Here is a 17,970-nt window from a genome sequence, read left to right on the forward strand (position 1 = left end):
GCAGAGAATATACAGTTGTGAACACATTTCCGGGGGATATGAGTCCATGGCTCAGGAGAGTCATGCTTGAAGTATGGACAGGAAGCTAAGGCTCAGCTGCCGGTGAAGTCGTTGAAGTCGGAAGGCCCTAGACAGAGCCCCATAGCCACCAGAGGAAGAGCCCTAGGACATGGAAGAGGAACAACCAGAGGGACATAAAGAGGCAGGAGGGTGCAGCCCCCTGAGGGGTGTCAGCCAGGTCAGGCAAAAAGAGGACTGAAGAATGTCCTCCAGCCTGAGCCTCAGGAAGGCTCAGGATTGGCTATGGAAGCCCAGCAGTGCCCATGTGTCTGTGGGGGCCTCAATGGATGTGTGGTGGTCTGGGGGACAAGTCCTGTGTCTGCGTCTCCCTAGGGTCCCTAGGCAGTTGGCTGTGAACCGAGTAAGGAGGCTGTGTAGAACTCCCGGTGTGAGCTGTATGGGGTTCCCCTGGGAGTGGGAACCAGGCCAAAGGTCACATAGAACGGGGCGTGGGGGCCGGTTAGAGCTCCCCGTGGCAGCGTCCCGTATAGAGTACTGAGTACCTCCGTGCAGGGTCAGGGAGTGTCACTCCAGTTGGCAAAGGTGGCTGGGCCCAGGTCACAGCCCTCGTGGGCCCCGGCGCAGCCGGCCTTGGGGCTGGCCGCCAAGTGCACGCAGAGATCTGGACGGCACACAAGGGTGTCTCAGCGCGGCCCGCCAAATCGCTGGGGCCGACAAGAGCCTCTGCCAGGCCTGCCGCCGAAGAACGCTGAGCAGGAGGCCCTGTCCCGACGCGACGCGCGCTATCCCGATCCGGCGGCGGGTGACGTGGCGGGGGCGGGGACTGAGCAGGCGCGGGGAGAGTTCATGCGGCGAGACCCGGCATCCTGGTAGCACCTGATCCCCGCGAGGTAACGGGTCCCGGGCGCGCGCGTGGGGTTAGCGGGCAGGGCTGCGTTCCGTGGGCCGAACTCTCCACACAGCCTCCGCCAGCGCCGCAGTGTGCGGGATGTGGGCCCGGGAAGGGGCGCGGGGTGGACCAGCCGGGGCACATGAGACGCTACGGCTGAGAGCGTTCCAAAGCATGACGCTGTGCGCGTAAGAGGGACCTCAAGCGGAAGTGTGACTCCCGGAGTGGGGGAGCCCCTGAGTGTAAGACTGAGCATGTGAGAAAGGCTCCGTGTGTGTGTGTGTGTGTGTGAGAGAGAGAGAGAGAGAGAGAGAGAGAGAGAGAGAGAGAGAGAGAGAGAGAGAGAGAGAGAGAGAGAGAGAGAGAGAGAGAGAGAGAGAGACCCTGGGCTGGAAAACTGTGAAACTGAGTCTGAGGATGACTCTGTGAGTGTGTAAGACCCTGAGTGTGAGGGTGACTCAATGAGTGAGAGACTGTGAGGTACTTAAGTGTGAGTCTGATGGTAAGAGGACCTGTGCTGTGTGTGAGACTCAGAAATATTGGGGTGCAAGACTCTGAGGACGGGAAGGCAGGACCAGAGCTTCTTGGGGATGATGTGGGATTGCCTAGTGTTGGGCTTGGAGTGCTGGCCTATTGGAGCTAGGGAAGGGGTGCTCCTGTTATTAGGGCTTTTTCTAGTGTTTCCACATCCTGTTGTCTTGTTTGATCATCTCATGTCATAAATGGAAGGAGATGTTTGTGAAACTCTGAGAATTCTTCACTAAGCACTAAGCAAACAGTCTGGGAACCACACTATGTAATGGTCAGTATAAGTAGGAATCAATGTTTAATTTAACAGGTGTTTTTGAGTACCTGTTGTGTGCACTGGGCTGTTTTTGCTTGGTAACACAGTTAAAATATTTGGTCTCTGCCCTGGATGGGGCGGGGTGGGGGGGAAGTACTGCTAGCATTTACTATAAGACTGGGTATAATATAATATAATATAATATAATATAATATAATATAATATAATATATAATACCGGGTCCTATATTAATTTTTGCTCCAAAAGATGCATTAGAGCTGATTGTCCAGCTAGGTCTTATTTTCGGGGAAATACGGTAGCAGGAATCAATCTTGCACCCGCGGTAGCAGACTGCTGAGCCATCTGGGGCTTATCTCTGAAAGTGGCTCCCTGATTTGAAGACCTGGGAGGAGCAGACTTTTGAAAGCCTGTGAGTGCTTTCAGAGATCATTTTCACATCTGTTTGCTTGCTGTGAAGCCCTTTAGGAAACGCCCAGGCTACCCACATTGCTCAGGGCCAGTGGTGTGCTGCTGCCTAAACTTCCTGACTTTGGTCTCATATTGTCATTCGTGTTCTTAAATTTGATTTTCCTTTCCTGACAAATATTGGAAAAACCACAAGTGTGGTTTTTTCCTGTCTTCCTCCTTCCCTGTTTGGCTGTGGACATACTTTTTTATTGCAGACCAGAAATAAATACCAGTGTATATGACTGCCCTCCCTGGCACTTCTTGATACAGGAAATTTCCTGACCTCTGTCCTCTGTGCTTTCTGCTACAGCCTCTCCAGGATGTGGATATGTTTCTATGAAAGGGGTGCAAACGGTCGGTGTGGTGGTGACCTGGGACTCAGGGAGTCGCATCTGTCTAGACATGAATGTTTGAGATGACCAGCTAGTTCTCTGACACGTGTTTGGGCTGGTTGCTTCAGTTACACCCCTACTGTGGGTGTGATGGAACTTCTCACTAATCGAGTGCTGCCTCTGCTGGACATGCAAAACTTAGATTTTGTTTTTCACAAAGTGAAATATTGTCCTGCTGCTTACGAGGTTCGTTTTTTGATAAGTTGCCTTTTAATCTTTGTTGCAGAGATTAAATGGCCAAAACAGACAAGTGGAATTAGGCCTTGCTGTGGAGACTTCATTTTCTTCTCAGTACCTGACCATTTATGATGAGGCGGCTAATGAAACTGTGATGTTTGCATATTTCCTCCCAGGTGAGTGTTACTTCTTTCTCTGTTAGCTTTTTTGGATCTTTGTAAAGCTTTGTTAGCTTTTTTGGATCTTATTTGTGTACAATATGAACATGATACTAGTAAAAGGACTGTTTATTATATAAATAATTTATTATATCATATCTCTTTCTAAATAGTAATTGTGGTGCTTTATAATGAAAGATGCAATGAGGTTGTTAAAAAGAAATAGAAATCCAAAGTTATTGAAAAGACTAGATAGCAAATAACTCTGAAAAGTGAGGGTATTTATTCAGAGATTGGGAGCTGAATTTGATCTTGAGTTTCCTGGTATCTCACATAAAAAGACCAACGTAATGAGTCACATAATTTTTGTTATTTGATTCAAGCACAATAAATATATATATATTTAAACTTTAAGCATTAAAAAAAATCAATGCATATTCATTGTGGAAAATTTATAAGACACAGAAAAGTGTAAAAAATAAAATGTTCTCTGTGTTTTCACCACAGTTAAGATTTTGGAGTATTTCTCAACAGAATTTTTTTTTTCCATAGTCATCAATTATAAGAGTTTTTAACTGCAGCTTGTAAAATCGTCTTTGTAATTGAAATTTGAAACCTCCTTTTTCCCCAAAAAAAATTACATGTAATAGTATCATCATTAAATTTTCATAAGGAAATTTTAGTGGTCTTCTGAATTCCTTTAATACTTGCTGCAGGAGCTTGGAAAATAGGATGAAAACCTGTTAGAAAGCTGTGTTGTGTTCTTACAAGCAGGGTTTAATACTAAGTTTTTAAGACAGGAATTTATAGGGTACTGACTGATTTAATGGAAATTTTCTTCAACAGTGATTTCAAAGACTGTGTTAGAGAAAGACAGACTGAGAGACTGATAACTGTGTGTGATCTTCACATATCATTTCTTTTGAATAAAAATTGAAGGCAAAAGGATAGCCAATTCAAAGAGAGTACACAAATATCAGGCTACCTAGCTGGAGATAGTAGGTTAATTATGAACTCTTTGTATCAGTGATTTTCATCCCATTGTTATAGAAGGTCCGCAAATCTACTCTGTGGGGACAGTATAAAGAATGCATCTCACACAGAATCCACTGCTTTTTTTTGAGAATGTGTGTAGGTAATGTTGTGACTAATTAAAGGCAAATGAATTAAAAACCATTATTATAGTCATAGTAGCTTTTTGTAATTTTTTTCTCCTTTATCACCTGTTACCTAAAGAACAAATACTGTGACAAAATGATGGAAACCTCTGTCTCAGACTGCCTTCTCTCTCTCATTTTTTTCAGTAAAATTTATTTTAATTCACAAATTTCTATTGGTTATACTCACATTATTTGACCAATCTTTTCACAAACATAGGCATTCCTGTTTTCTTTTTTTTTTAATTAAAGTTTATTGAGGTGACAATTGTTAGTACAGTTACATAGATTTCAGGTGTACAATTCTGTATCACATCATCTATGAATCCCATTGTGTGTTCACCACCCAGAGTCAGTTCTCCTTGCATCACCAAATATTTGATCCCGTTTACCCTCATCTACCACCCCCCACCCCCCTTACCCTCTGGTAACCCCTAAACTATTGTCTGTGTCTATGAGTTTTTGTTTCTCATTTGTTTGTCTTGTTCTTTTGTTGTTTTTGGTTTATATACCACATATCAGTGAAATCATATGGTTCCCTGCTTTTTCTGTCTGACTTATTTCGCTTAGCATTATAATCTCAAGATCCATCCATGTTGTCACAAATGGTCCTATGTCATCTTTTCTTACCGCTGAGTAGTATTCCATTGTGTATATGTACCACAACTTCTTTATCCATTGATCTGTCGAAGGACATTTTGGTTGTTTCCATGTCTTGGCCACCGTAAATAAAGCTACAGTGAACATTGGAGCACACGTGTCTTTATGTATAAATGTTTTCAGATTTTTTGGGTAGATATCCAGGAGAGAGATTGCTGGTCATGTGGTAATTCTATTTGTAATTTTTTGAGGAACCTCCACACTGCCTTCCATAGCAGCTGCACCAGTCTGCATTCCCACCAACAGATTATGAGGATTCCTTTTTTTCCACAGCCTCTCCAACACTTGTTACTATTTGTCTTGTTGATGGTAGCCATTCTAACTGGGGTGAGGTGATATCTCATTGTGGTTTTTATTTGCATTTCTCTGATGATTAGTGATGTTGAGCATTTTTCATATATCTATTTGCCATTTGTATACCCTCTTTGGAGAAATGTCTCTTCGGGTCCTCTTCCCATTTTTGAATTGGGTTGTTTGTTTTTTGTTGTTGAATTTCATGAGTTCCTTGTATATTTTGGATATTAGCCCCTTATTGGAGGCACTATTTGCAAAAATCTTCTCTCATTCAGTTGGTTCCCTCTTTATTTTGTCAGTGGTTTCTTTTGCTGTGCAGAAGCTTTCAAGTTTGATAATGATCACTTCTCTTTAGTGAAGCCTTTTCTGCTGTCGGTCTAGGGAGCAGGTGGCTCAAAGTGTTAGACTTTCATAGGGTTTATTGTGTATTTTCTGTTCTAGGTATTTTCTGTCCATATATATTTTTTCAACGATCATGGACTGAGTACAGATTCTGTCCTAGGCCTCGTATGGGGAACTGCTAAAACGGACAAGGAGCCCACAAACTTGTTGGGACAGACTGAAAGGTAAGTAAGTGCAACAGAGTGAGGTGGCTGCTAAGGCAGAAGGATGTATTAGAAACCTTAGTGGCACAAGGAGAGAAAGATGGCAGCCAAGAATTTGGGAGAGGGGTGTTAGAAGCAGAGGGCTCAGCATGAGCAAAGGTGTGTTTTTCTGATAGGCTCCAGGGTTTAGGAAACTGCAAGTAATTCATTGTGACTGGACAGTGGGTGGGACTGTATGCAGCGTGGTATCTAGCTGCTAAGAAGGTTGGAATTGGTTCTAAAGGCCTCAGGCAGCACCTGAGGGAGGGTTCCTAACTCAGCTCTGATACTGACAGTAGATAGTAGGGCTGATACTGTCTTGTGAAACTTGAGGAGCCAAAGCCTTTTTTCCCTTGTTGGAAGTCTGCCTTCCACCCCTGACCTGCTCCCCTCCCCTGCTTGGAGGTGCGTCTTATTGCAGGTGCCAATTTTCTTTTCTCAGAATTCATATATTTCCTTAGACAAGAACTATGTTGGGGAATTCCATTTTCAGGTCTTCTAGATCCTTGCTGATTTTATGTCTGTCTACTTGTTCTATTGTTGACTGAGAGAGATGTGTGGAAGTCTCCAACTGTAATTGTGGATTTGTCTATTTTTCCTTTCAGATATATCAGTTTTTGCTTCATGTATTTGAAGCTATATTGTTGGAGGAAATATACATTTAGAATTGTCTTTTGGTGAATTGACCTCTTTATGATTAGGTAATGTGTCTCTTTATCCCTAGCAATATTTCTTATTCTGAAATCTATTTTGTCTCATGTTAATATAGCTAGTCCATCTTTCTTTTGATAAGTGTTTACACGGTTTATTTTTTTCCCATTATTGATCTATAACTTATTTATTTTTATCTTTAAAGTGGGTTTCTTGTAGACTGCATTTTGGGTTTTACATTTTTAGGTAATCTGTCAATGTCTGTCTTTTAATTGGTATGTTTAGATCATTTACATTTCATGTTATTATTGATATGGTTGAATTAAAATCTGCCCTCTTGCCAGTTGTTTTCTGTTTTCTATTTGTTCCATATGTTCTTTGCTTGTTTTTTTCTGCCTGCTTTGGATTGAGTATGTTTTATGATCTGTTTTATCTCCACTGTTGGCTTATTATTTATACCTCTTCTTTTATTTTTTTTAGTGTTTGCCCTCGTTTTACAATGTACATCTTTAATCACAGTCTACTTTAAGTAATATCACATCATTTCACATGTAATAACCTTACAACAGTATAACTCCCAATTCTTCCTTTCTATCTTTGTGCTATTGTTGTCATACATTTTACTTTTATACATGCTATAAATCCACAATGCATTGCTACTATTTTTGCTTGAGGCAATCAATTATATTCTAAAGCAATGAAAAATAAGCAGAACACTCCCATATTTTAAAAAATATTTACCTCAGACCATTTGATATTGTCCTACGACTCTTGGAGGCTCTATTCTGTTTTTATTTTTTTACTTTTTCCCATTTTGATTCTTACAGTTTTCATTTCTCTGCTAAAATTCCGTATGTCTTCATGCCTGCTGCCCAACTTTCCCATTAGAACGTTTAATACATAACCTAAAAATAAAAGGCCAATGCGAGAGGCAACAAGCATTTGAGATCCAAAAGAATAGCCCTGATTCAGGTGGAGACCCAGATAGTGTTCCAATTAGGAGGTGATGACAAGGGGTATTTGTAAGAAAGGGAAGAGCAATAATTGCTTAAATAGAAGAAAGGAATTTCTGTGAGTGTTAATAAGCTAAGGAAGGAATTTCTATTGGTGCAGATAAGCTAACATAGTGGTGCTAATTCTAAAGAAGATCTTTAAATTTCATCTGCTTTCCTGTTATCTTTGCAAACAATTGTTTGGAATACAATGCTGCTTTAGGCCCAGTCCAAAGGTTATTTTGCCCAGTTTTAACATTCCAAAGGTTTGAGGAGTAAGACTTGGCAGGCACTTCCTCTGGGGTGGCAGCTCCTACTCCATGCTAAAGTGGATCCATTTATATCATTTTTCACATAATCATAGTTATTTTAAATTCCCTGTCTGCAAATTTAAATATCTGGGCCGTCTGAAGTCTTGTCCTATTGATTACTTTGCCTATTGATAGTGGGTTGCTTTTCATGCTTTTTTGTGTTGCTTGTGATTTGTTATTGATTGCCAGATGTATATGGAACAGTAGAGACTGAGGTACATAGCATTTATTCCGGAAAAAGTGTACACCTCTTCTTTTGCTAGGCTGTTAGTGTGGGAATTTGAGTCAGTTAGGAGGTGATTAGTGTTGTTATGGTTACCTTAGGCTTACCAAGGGCTTCAAATTCCTCTGGCATTTCTTTGCAGCTTAGGGTTAGTTTGCTGGAAGGACAGTATTTCCTCAGTGTTTATGTTCCTCCCTCAGCTTCTTTCTGTACCTATGCCTCAAGGCATAGTCTACCACAATAGTCTTATTGCTGCGAACTTGCTAACCTGTGGTGGGGAGCAGAGCGGTTCTCTACTGTCTTGGTTCAGCCTCAGTCTTAGGCAGGCTGTTTCCCTGGGTCTGAGGGTGTGTGGATCTTTCTGGATGGTCCTACCCCTCCCCCATACTAAAAGGGTGGTTTTATTTTTCTTTCACCCGTCCCAGCTGCCCTGGGAGTGACCCGCGTTTGCTGCCCTTGCCCCAGAGGGTTAAGATTTTTTATTCTTTAGAGAGGCAACCAGGTAGACCTTTGTATTTTTCCCAGAGTAGTGACTGCTTTCTCCAGGCTAGCAGTACTGAGAGGCTTTCTCTAGTCTCCTGCCTAGTATTTCTTCTGAGCGTTCACTGAGGTCCGTGGAGAAAACCCTTTGAGTGTCTATGGCTCTTGCGAACCCACACTTGACTTTTAGTAATTCATTAAAAACTATACCTGACTTCTTCTTTTCTTCCTTGATGTTGGTCCCATCATTCTCCCTCTGCCACAGATGAGCCAGAACTTGTCTCTCTCCAGGAGGTACCTGTTTTCCCTTAAATTTCAGTCTGATTGGTTGTCCTGTAACCTCAGTTCTCTGATGGCTTTAAGAAAAGTTTTTGTTTGGTAGATTATCTGACTTTTTCATGTTATAGGAGTAGGAGTAATGCGTTCCCCAGCTTTCTACGTCCTAAATGGAAGTTTGAAGTTGACGCAATTCCATTTTATATGAGATTTTATTTTCCAGCTAAAGAAGCTTATGTATCTTTTTCCCTTCTCTGTGATGCTGTGATTAAACATTTGTATTTGGTCTTCGTCCACTGTTTCTGGCATGCAGCTCCTGTAATTTCCTATATAAGAGCCATGGGTTATTTTTTTGTTATAAATTTAGTTTTGTTCCTGAAATAGCTCCAGAGCAATAAAGATGAAATGGATGTCTTTTGTTATGTATATTATAATACAAACCCCTTTCAACACACCCAAGTTTATGTTAATCTGGTGATTTTTGGAAAGCATCTACATCCTCTGAGGATGGAAGCTAGTTGCCAACCTTGTGAACTTGCAGACCAGTCTCCACCTTTGGGGAGGGGAGAGGAGCTGGAGGTTAAATCAACCACCAGTGATCAACGATTCAATCCGTCATGCCTTTGTAATGAAGCCTTCATAGAAATTCCAAAAGAGTGGGGTTAGGAGAGCATCCAGGTTGGTGAAGATGTGAAGGTGCTGGGAGAGCGGTGCCCCCAGAGAGAGCAAGGAAACTCCACACCCCTTCTCACGTATTTTGCCTTAAGCATCTCTTCCGTCTGGCTGTTCCGGGGTTATATCCTTTTATAATAAACTGGTAATCTGGTAAGTTTTCCTGCATTCCGGGAGCTGATCTAACAAATTAATTGAAGCCAAGGGGGACAGTGGGAACCTCTGATTTATAGCCAGTCAGTCAGAAGCACTGGTAACAGCCTGGACTTGCGCTTAGCATCTGAAGTGGGGGTGGGGGGCAGTTTGGTAGGGCTGAGCCCTTACCCTGTGGGACCTGATGCTATCTCCGGATAGATAGTGTCAGATTGAGTTAAATTGAAGGACACTCAGCTAGTGTCGTAGAATTGCCTGATGTGTAGAAAACCCACATATCTGGTTTCAGAAGTCCAAAATAAAAATACCTGGTTGCTTCCCTCTCTCACCCCCACCTCACCCTCCAGTTAGGTCTGATGGAATAAGGGGGTACGGGGAGGCTGGAGTGGTCACGGGGGCCAGTTTTTCTGCTTGCCTCTGTGTTCAGTTGGGTGAAAAAGGACAGCCTAGGTCTCTTTGCACCTGACTCTTATGTGAATATGTAGGCTCTTCAGCTGTTTACTGATTTTGTTTTCATGAATGCCTGGGTTCACCCGACAGACATGTGGAAACAAATAAGTTCCCATGTGCCGACATAATGAAACCTGGTTGGCTTGGTGCCAGGAGTGAAAGGAAAAGTGGTGCCCCCTGAAAGCCAGGCCTCATCTAAGCAGAAGTAGGTTGGCTCAACTCTGTGAGTGAAGGAAGGCGTACTAGTGCCCCAGAGGAGCTTTTACACTTGGGTTTAGGTCTAGACTCAGGGGAGGGACCTGGACAGGTAAGGTAGGAGTTGTAGGTGGGGCTTGTGGAGATCGGCGTTTTCCCTGAGAACTACTGTTGAGTGGCCATGGTTCCTTTGCTCTGAGCTCAGTGAGGCAAAGTTCTGGCACATCCATGCATCTTTGTTGAATCGATGAGAGGCTTCTGGGAAGACGATGTACTAAGCCCATTCTTATCCATGAAAGTTATCTCTGTGACCTTAAAGGACTAACTCCATTTGAGTCCTACGCCCAACCTGGGAATCAAATGGCCCACCAGATTCCTTTCTCCAGAGATGAGTTAGAAGTAGGGGATCTGAATATCTGACTCCTGGGGCACAGGAATGAGGGAGGAAGAAGGCCATGCTGAGTGGGAGGTCACGAAGGTACTTGTCTTCCTTTGACAGATTCGGGGTCCTTCGTAGTTAGGAATCCAAGTTCTTTGTGGTTTCTGGACTGACCCAACTCTGATCCAGAGATAGGAGAGAGAGAGAGAGAGAGAGAGAGAGAGAGAATGCATATCCATCTCCCTACAGGATGTCTTCCAATGCCAGTGTGGAGAAGAGAAGCCTTATAGCTTTAACTGGGTGTCAAGATGCCTGGGTCCAGTTCTGGGAGAATCTTTTTGCAACCCCAGATGGTAGTGAGGGGCATGTCGAGGAGGAAAGCAAATAAGCCAGTAACAGATGAGCCCCATGTTAGGGTGCCCTCTGGGTGTTCTTTCTCTTTCTGTTCTTATGTTATTCCTCTCTCCTGGGCACTTTGGAAGAAGAAAGGTATTGAACGGGCAAGCAGCAATGTAGGAAGGAAGGTGGGTGTTGTGGAGACAGCAACATGTGGGTATGATTTTCCTGAAGTTCCTGGGCTTGGTCCCGTCTCTGCAATAGCGATCTGCCCTCATCTTAGCATCTTCCTAACCCTTCCCACTACCTGCTCACGGTCTTTGCTGGCCCGAGAGTAGCTGCAGACCTCTCCGCACGTGGCTGCACACTGCAGAAGTCCCCATTTATGTCTGAATGGAGATGAGTGGGCAGGATTACCTGGGTATGGTCAGTGAGAAGCCTGTCTGCCTGGCTAAGGCTGTGAACCCGGTGCTGGGACTCTGGTCTTCTCTGCAGGATAGGTTTGCAGGTTTTAAGATGCTAATCATAGAGCAAAAATTACAGCTCAGGGAGAATCCATGCTATGGATAAAACTAATGCCAGCCTGCCCTGGGCTTCAAGCCAGATACCTCTTGGAAGTCGCCATCATCTCGTGCCTGAGCTCTCCTAGTGTCTTTCTTGGGAACAGTAGAGGTTTGCTTACCTCCATTTCCCTGATCCTGTGGTGGAACCTGAGCCAGGCTCAGAGTATTTAAGGTCTGTGTATGAGGCCTGTTGTTCCTGCACAGAAGGAGGGCAGGGAAAGCTGCCTGTCTCGCGGGTCTAAAGCAGAGCCTCACCAGCTCCTGCCCTTGACTGACGTACTTATATTCTTTGCCAGGCCGGAGGGAACACCGGTGTGAAGGAACCATTTGCCATGGAAGCCAAGGAGTTGGAGAGCCCTATGCCCACATACCATTTCATTCCTGAGGCTGGCCAGCTCGGGGAGGGCAATGGCAGTGTGTCCCCTCACAGGACCACAGAATCCATGCAGCTGAAGAAGGAGATCTCCCTGCTGAATGGAGTCAGCCTGGTGGTGGGAAACATGATTGGTTCAGGAATCTTCGTTTCCCCCAAGGGCGTGCTGGTGTACACGGCCTCCTATGGGTTGTCACTGGTTATCTGGGTCATCGGCGGACTTTTCTCTGTCGTGGGTGCCCTTTGCTACGCGGAACTGGGGACCACCATCACCAAGTCTGGGGCCAGCTATGCCTATATTCTAGAGGCCTTTGGGGGCTTCATTGCCTTCATCCGTCTGTGGGCCTCCCTGCTCATCGTTGAGCCCACCAGTCAGGCCATCATTGCCATCACCTTCGCCAACTACATCATCCAGCCCTCCTTCCCCACGTGTGATCCCCCATACGTGGCCTGCCGTCTCATCGCTGCTGCTTGCATATGTAAGTCTGGGGGCTCAGTGCGGGGGGTAGGAGTAGGGGTGTGGGTTACTTTAATAATGCTAATGCTACCTTACATAAATGAACAACATCTTTGCTTTTTTGGAGGGAAGAGAGGTATCAAACCTTTTGAAGAAGTACTTTCACCAGTCATTCGGTCCTGAGATAAGTAAGGGTAAAAGATATGGGTGGGAGAAGTGGGAATCTGTTTGTGGCTTTTGGTGCCTCACGTTCCTTCCACTCTTGACTGTCCCTGAGTTCTGTTCCCCAGTGTATGTGACAGGTTGGTGCATGTCTTATATTTGTCTTGTCAGGTGTTTTGATTGGAGTCCACATCACTAGTTGTAACTTAACCCAGAAAAAAACCCTAAGTGCTTCGGCCTTTATTCTGCTACTCAAAAAAAAGAAAAAAAAGAAAAAAAGTTATTTTGCTTCCTAGCTTTTTATCTTAAACCAGTTTAAAGGTGTCAGTGAGGAAATCGGCTTCTCTAGATTGTGGGGGTCCCAAGGCATTATTCGCCAGGCTCACAGGCCCAAGGGCCACTCCTTCCCGCCACTGCCACTCTCTGTAGCCGGTTCTGAGCAGCAGGCGCCACACCAAAACGGCTTTTTCCCATTGGTGTTTCAGATTTCTTTACACTGACTTTGTAAATAAGATCTGCCTAGGGCCAGCGAGAGGAAAGTGGGTGGCTTCTACCCCATATGCATGTTTCTGAGAACAGAACCTAAGAGGTCGCAGTGGATCCCTCTTTATTTTGTTTTTTTCTGTCACGAGGTGGTAAGGAGGGATTCTGTGTGAAGTCACTGAAAGGGAGAGAAGATTGCTGTGAACTTACCGAGTGTAGAGCTAGTGTTTTATCCAAGAAGTGGCCCAGAATTCCCTGTTTCTTAGCACTGTGCTGCCGGAGGCACTTTTATACCCTGTTCTTTCCATATCTCTGCTTGCAAAATCGTTGGCAGTGTATGTAGTTTATCTGCAGTGTTAAAAATAGACTGAGAGCGCTGTGGAGTTAGCAGAAAAGGATTATCCAGTACATTGTGCCTCTGAACTGTAAGGAATTTATTCAAGACCAATGTCCAAGCGACCCCCTCCACAGGTACTCCTGACACAGCGAAGGGGGCTGCTCAGCTGTGTATCTGATAGTGTTTGGCCTGGGGTCTCTGGCCTGACTGAGCTCTCCAAAAAAGGGAATCATTTTCTGATTATAAAACATGTTTATTAAGGAGAAAATAAACAGCCTCATATCACCTTTAATCTACCACTAAGGCACGAGCTCTTTTAATAGTTCAATCATGTCTTCATTTCTTTCTTTTGTAGAAATGGCATCATACTTTGTATATAACTTTATAGTCTGCTTTTTAAACGTAGGGTATCATGGGTTTTTTTCCCCTTTTTGTAGAATGTTCTTTAAAAGAAACATTTAAAAAAAATAGTGTCTCTTTTTTTACATTGAAAAGTAATACATAGACTTGACAATTTGAAAAATACAAAACGATAGAAAAAAGAAAATTAAGATCACCCATGGTTTTACCTTCCAGAGAACCATTTTTCTATTTATGTAAAATACCGTCCAGTATTTTTTTCTGTGCATATGTATCATTTAAAAAAAGTACTCTTGAGATCATACTCTTTGTGGTTTGTATACTGCTTTTTAAAAAATTTAATATTTAATCCCTTTCATCAAATATCCTTAGAAAACATGGTTTGGGGATACATAAGTAGTTCCCGACAGTGTGGTATAGTGTTTAAGGTTACAGGTTGTTGGTTGGGAGACTGCCTAAAGAAGTTATATCCATGACAGGCTATACAATTAATGTTCCATTCTAGAAGAAAGGGCCCAAGCAGTCTCCATAGTACCAACTCCAGGGCAGAGCTGCAAGCGGGTGGCCCATGGGCCAGACTTGACCCAACAGATATATTTGTTGGGCCGACACAGTGTTCTAAATAACGTTGAATTACTTGCCAACATTTGAAAATGAGGACTTGCCCTTTCTCTTGAAGAGTCAACATTTCTGGCAGCTTCGGACCCAAATTCCTGCCTGACACAGTCAGCTGCATGTGAGTAGTGGTGGCTCCCTTTAAATGGAGTGTATAGTTTCCAGTCCGTTATAGTCCTCCGCTCCCTCCTGTTTTACACCCAAACATTCTTGCCATTGCTCATTTGTATTACCTTCTTGGCCCCTGAAGGCATTGCTGTTTCAGATGCTGGCTTTCCAGCAGCCCTCCCGCACCCCAATCCTAGGTTACACTTGGTGGGAAGATCCAAACAGCTTGTTTTGGATTTTAGGCTGTCTCAGCTACACGTTATCCTAGAGTAGTGATTCTCAGCTGGAGTTAAGTTAGTTTGGCAAGGTCTGGAGTCATTTTTGGTTGTCACAACTGCTGGGAGTGGGCGCTCCTAGCATCTAATTGGTAGAGGCCAGGGGTGTGCTGAACATCCTGTAATGCACAGGACAGCCCCGCACGACAAAGACTTCCCTGGCTCAAAATGTCAAAGTGTTGAAGTTGAGCAACTGTCCTAAAGGTGCATTCTGCTCATAATGTGCTCTGGGTTCTTGGACTTTCCTGATGATTGGGCCTCAGGCTACTGGCTGAACTCAGTCTGCTTAGGGGCCCTTCCTCACTGATGGGACTGTAGGGGGAAAGGGCTGTTCTTAAGGCCCATAGGTTCCCCTCTCAGCCAGGTGCCCAGCGCTGTAACAGTACTCAATGTGATTGCAGAAGTGTGTGCTTCTGGCTTAGGTATTGTTGGTCCATTTATCTTTGTGGGACCCTATTTGTTATATAGCTTCACAGACATCATTGGTGAGTATTTGCTGCGAAGGTTTCAACATGGAAGTCGGTTCAGCACTGACAGGGAGGCATCAAAGCAGAGGCCTGCTCACAGCTGAGACTCCAGTGCCCCTGAGGGTTTGTTTGGCAAGGCCAACAGTGAGGAGGAGGAAAAAAAAGAGGAGGAGGAGCAAGAAAAAGAGGAGGAAGGGGGAGAATACTGCCAAGGGTGAGACTGGAGTGATGAAACACTGTGTGGTGCCTGAATAGCTTTCTGTTGTTTCCTGGTGTATTGAACGGTGGCCTGCGCAGGGTTCTGGGTAGGAAGTCCTCTTTCCTCTTCCCTGTTTTGGTTAGTCATTGATATGGATAGATGGCTTTCCTGTTCTGATAGTGACAAGCCAAAGGAAGACTTTTTCCTTTTTTTTTTTAATTAGTTTCAAGTGTACAAAACAATGTAATAGTTAGACATTAACACCCCTCACAAAGTGATAATCCCCCTCCCCCGGGAGGACTGTTTCTTGACCATAGTTGCTCAAAAACCCTGGACTTTAACCCTATATGTATTTTGAGTATCTTGATGCTAAGATTAAATGTGTGTATTTGTGTAATTAACAACAAGGAGGCTTTTTTAAAAGGCATGTACATTATATACCCATCCACATGCCAACAGGTAGCTCCTGATTCCGAGATCTCCTTTTGGAAGGGTTTGCCTCTCCTGGACTGTTTCTCTCCTAATAGATTTGCAGGTGGTTTTTTTCCCCCTGATTTTTTCTTTCCCCACCTTGTAGTTGTTAAGGATTACAATTCTCTGTCCTCGGATGTCCCTTAGTAACGCCCAGCCTATTTGTGGGAAGAACTGGGAGGGTTCCTACTCCTCCTCCCTGTTGCCTTTGGGAAAAAGGAGCTGTGACTGTCAGCGGAACTAGGACGACAGCTTCAGATTGCCAGGCCAGCTCCTCATCAGAGAGTATGAGAGGTGCAGGTCTGTCTGAGGGCACATGTATTATTCAGGGTTAGTTTGTGTTTCAGACGATTGAAAACCAAAAGCAACATGGCTCAAACATATTGAAATTGATTTGTCTCACATGTTAAAAGTAGGCAGTGGAGGGCTCGTAGGATGGCTCCATAGTTCTTCAGGAAGCAGATTCCTTCCTTCTGCCCTGTGGCTCTGCCATCCTCAGCATGTGACTTCTAGATGCTGGGACAAGATAGCTACTCAAGCTCTAGCTGTCTTGTTTGCATTGTAGCTGACAGGAAGGACAAAGAAAGGCACACACTACCCTTCAGAGATAATTCCTGAGGTCTTGTTTATATAAAACTTTGCTTGTGTCCCTGAGGCAAGAACCTAGTTACCTGGCCATACTTACTGTGAGAGAGGCTGGGAAATGTCAAATGGCAGCGAGCCCCCAAAGAGACTTGAAGACCCTCATATGGGTCCCACACTAATTGGGGCAGCAGTGACTCCAGCTACAATTTCTGGTACTAAGGAAAAATGGAAGAACAGATCTTAGAAGATAACTATTAGTCTTTGCAACAGAGAGACTTGGGGATTTGTTTCTGCTTTGGGGTTGGGTCTAGATCTGCTATTTGAGTACTCTTTTCTTAGCAGCGAGCCCCCGAAGAGCTTTGAAGACCCTCATATGGGTCCCACACTAGTTGGGGCAGGCTTTCTAGCAAGGAAGTGAGATCAGGAGAAGAGGGCCGGCTTGGACGTTTTACGTGTGCTCATTGAATCCAGCCCTGTTGTCTTGTGTTTGAGCTCTAATGACCTGTGGTGCTAGATGGGGGTCAGTTCCGGGAGGCATGGAGGGGTGGGGATCAGATGGGGAAATCGTGTGTAATTAGAATCAGGAAAACATTCAGAGGACTTGGCTTCTGCTCGGTAGACTGTTTTCAGAGCTGTGTTCTCTGGCAGGGCTGAGAGTTGGGTGAAGCAAGCAAGGCACCTGGGGCCAGCATTTAAGGGTGATTTGGCAAGTGGCCCTCTGTCAGTGAATGCCTCCTTAACTTTTGTGCTCTGTGTATCTTACCCACCCTACTCCTGGCCTTGTTCCCTTTTATTATTATTGAGAAAGAAGCCCAAGTGCATGGTAAATAAGTCAGTGTGTAAAAGGGAAAGTCCCTCCCTCTCCAAACTGTAGTCTTCCTCCCCAAGGGCAGCTCCTGTGCCCAGGCTCTTCTGTACGCTGCCAGCTGGTCCTTCAGAAGGGGCTCTGCAGGGACGTCCAGGAGGGGCTGCCTTCACTCATTTCTTCAGCACGAGGCATTGAGTTCCCACTGTGCGCAGAGAGGACATTTGTAACGGTGGAAGGAAGGAGAAGCAGAAGCCAGAGGAAGTGGCTCTCGGAGGGGCCGAGGAGGATGTCAGCTTCTCTCCTGTCTCGTAGCCACATCTCGGTGCTACAAACCAGGCGCACAGCGAGCACAGCCACGGCATTGGGAGACCATCTCTTTCTCCGTGTGTGTGTCCCTCTTTTCTCTCTTTTCCTTCCCTTCTCTTTGTCTCATCCTCCTTGTCTTTGCCGCTTGTCTTTCTCCTCTGTCTCTGTCTTCTGTGTATTTCTGTGTCTTTCTCTGTCAGTCTTTCCCTCACAGGCTGTACACTCCTCAGTTCTTTCTGTAACATTCCTTCCTTGCTCTGCTTTCTGGAGTTTGTTGTTGTCGTTGTTCTTCTATTACAAGGGCTTGTATGTGACCTTGACTTGCTGTGGCCCTGACTGCTGCTATTAGATTCAGTCTTTCAGTATCCCAACTCCGTGTTCCTGGGAGAGACAATTACATTGGCTCAGCTTGGGTCCAGCGTCTGGCTTGATCAGCCATGATAGAGGAGGGAGAGCAATTAATTTCCAAGAAGGGGCCCGGCAGGTAGGCAGGTACCTCAAAATATGTTTACTGTATTGCACAGGGGTCTGTGGCTTACTGGTGGCTATTAACTAGAGAATCCTTTTGTTAGCTGATCTAGGATTAGCCCCACATAGATTGCTTTGATTAGCAGGGCAGGTCCCTGGGAAGATCTGTCAGCAGCATGCATTCCCTTGGTCTTCTCCCCTCCCACTGACCATTGCCCTCCAGCCCCCCCA

General features: G+C 44.6%; 1 protein-coding gene across 7 annotated transcripts in view; it reads left to right on the forward strand.

The window, feature by feature from the left end:
* The first annotated feature begins 78 nt into the window (after positions 1–78).
* Positions 79–17,970, forward strand: part of SLC7A6 (solute carrier family 7 member 6) — a 29,410-nt gene continuing 11,518 nt past the window's right edge. The window contains exons 1-5 of one of the 7 annotated variants that reach the window (XM_033128198.1): positions 651–911; positions 2,781–2,907; positions 5,442–5,566; positions 6,190–6,261; positions 11,562–12,117. In XM_033128198.1, the coding sequence (XP_032984089.1) occupies positions 11,598–12,117 (520 nt within the window). In that variant the 5' untranslated portion in view covers positions 651–911; positions 2,781–2,907; positions 5,442–5,566; positions 6,190–6,261; positions 11,562–11,597. Of the gene's footprint in view, positions 239–650; positions 912–1,070; positions 1,153–1,324; positions 1,713–2,780; positions 2,908–5,441; positions 5,567–6,189; positions 6,262–11,561; positions 12,118–17,970 lie in introns of those variants that run through there. The other 6 variants (XM_033128200.1, XM_033128197.1, XM_033128199.1 and 3 more) reach the window with 6 other exon arrangements.

This window comes from Rhinolophus ferrumequinum, chromosome 15 (genome assembly GCF_004115265.2).
Source record: "Rhinolophus ferrumequinum isolate MPI-CBG mRhiFer1 chromosome 15, mRhiFer1_v1.p, whole genome shotgun sequence".
Classification (NCBI taxonomy): Eukaryota; Metazoa; Chordata; class Mammalia; order Chiroptera; family Rhinolophidae; genus Rhinolophus; species Rhinolophus ferrumequinum.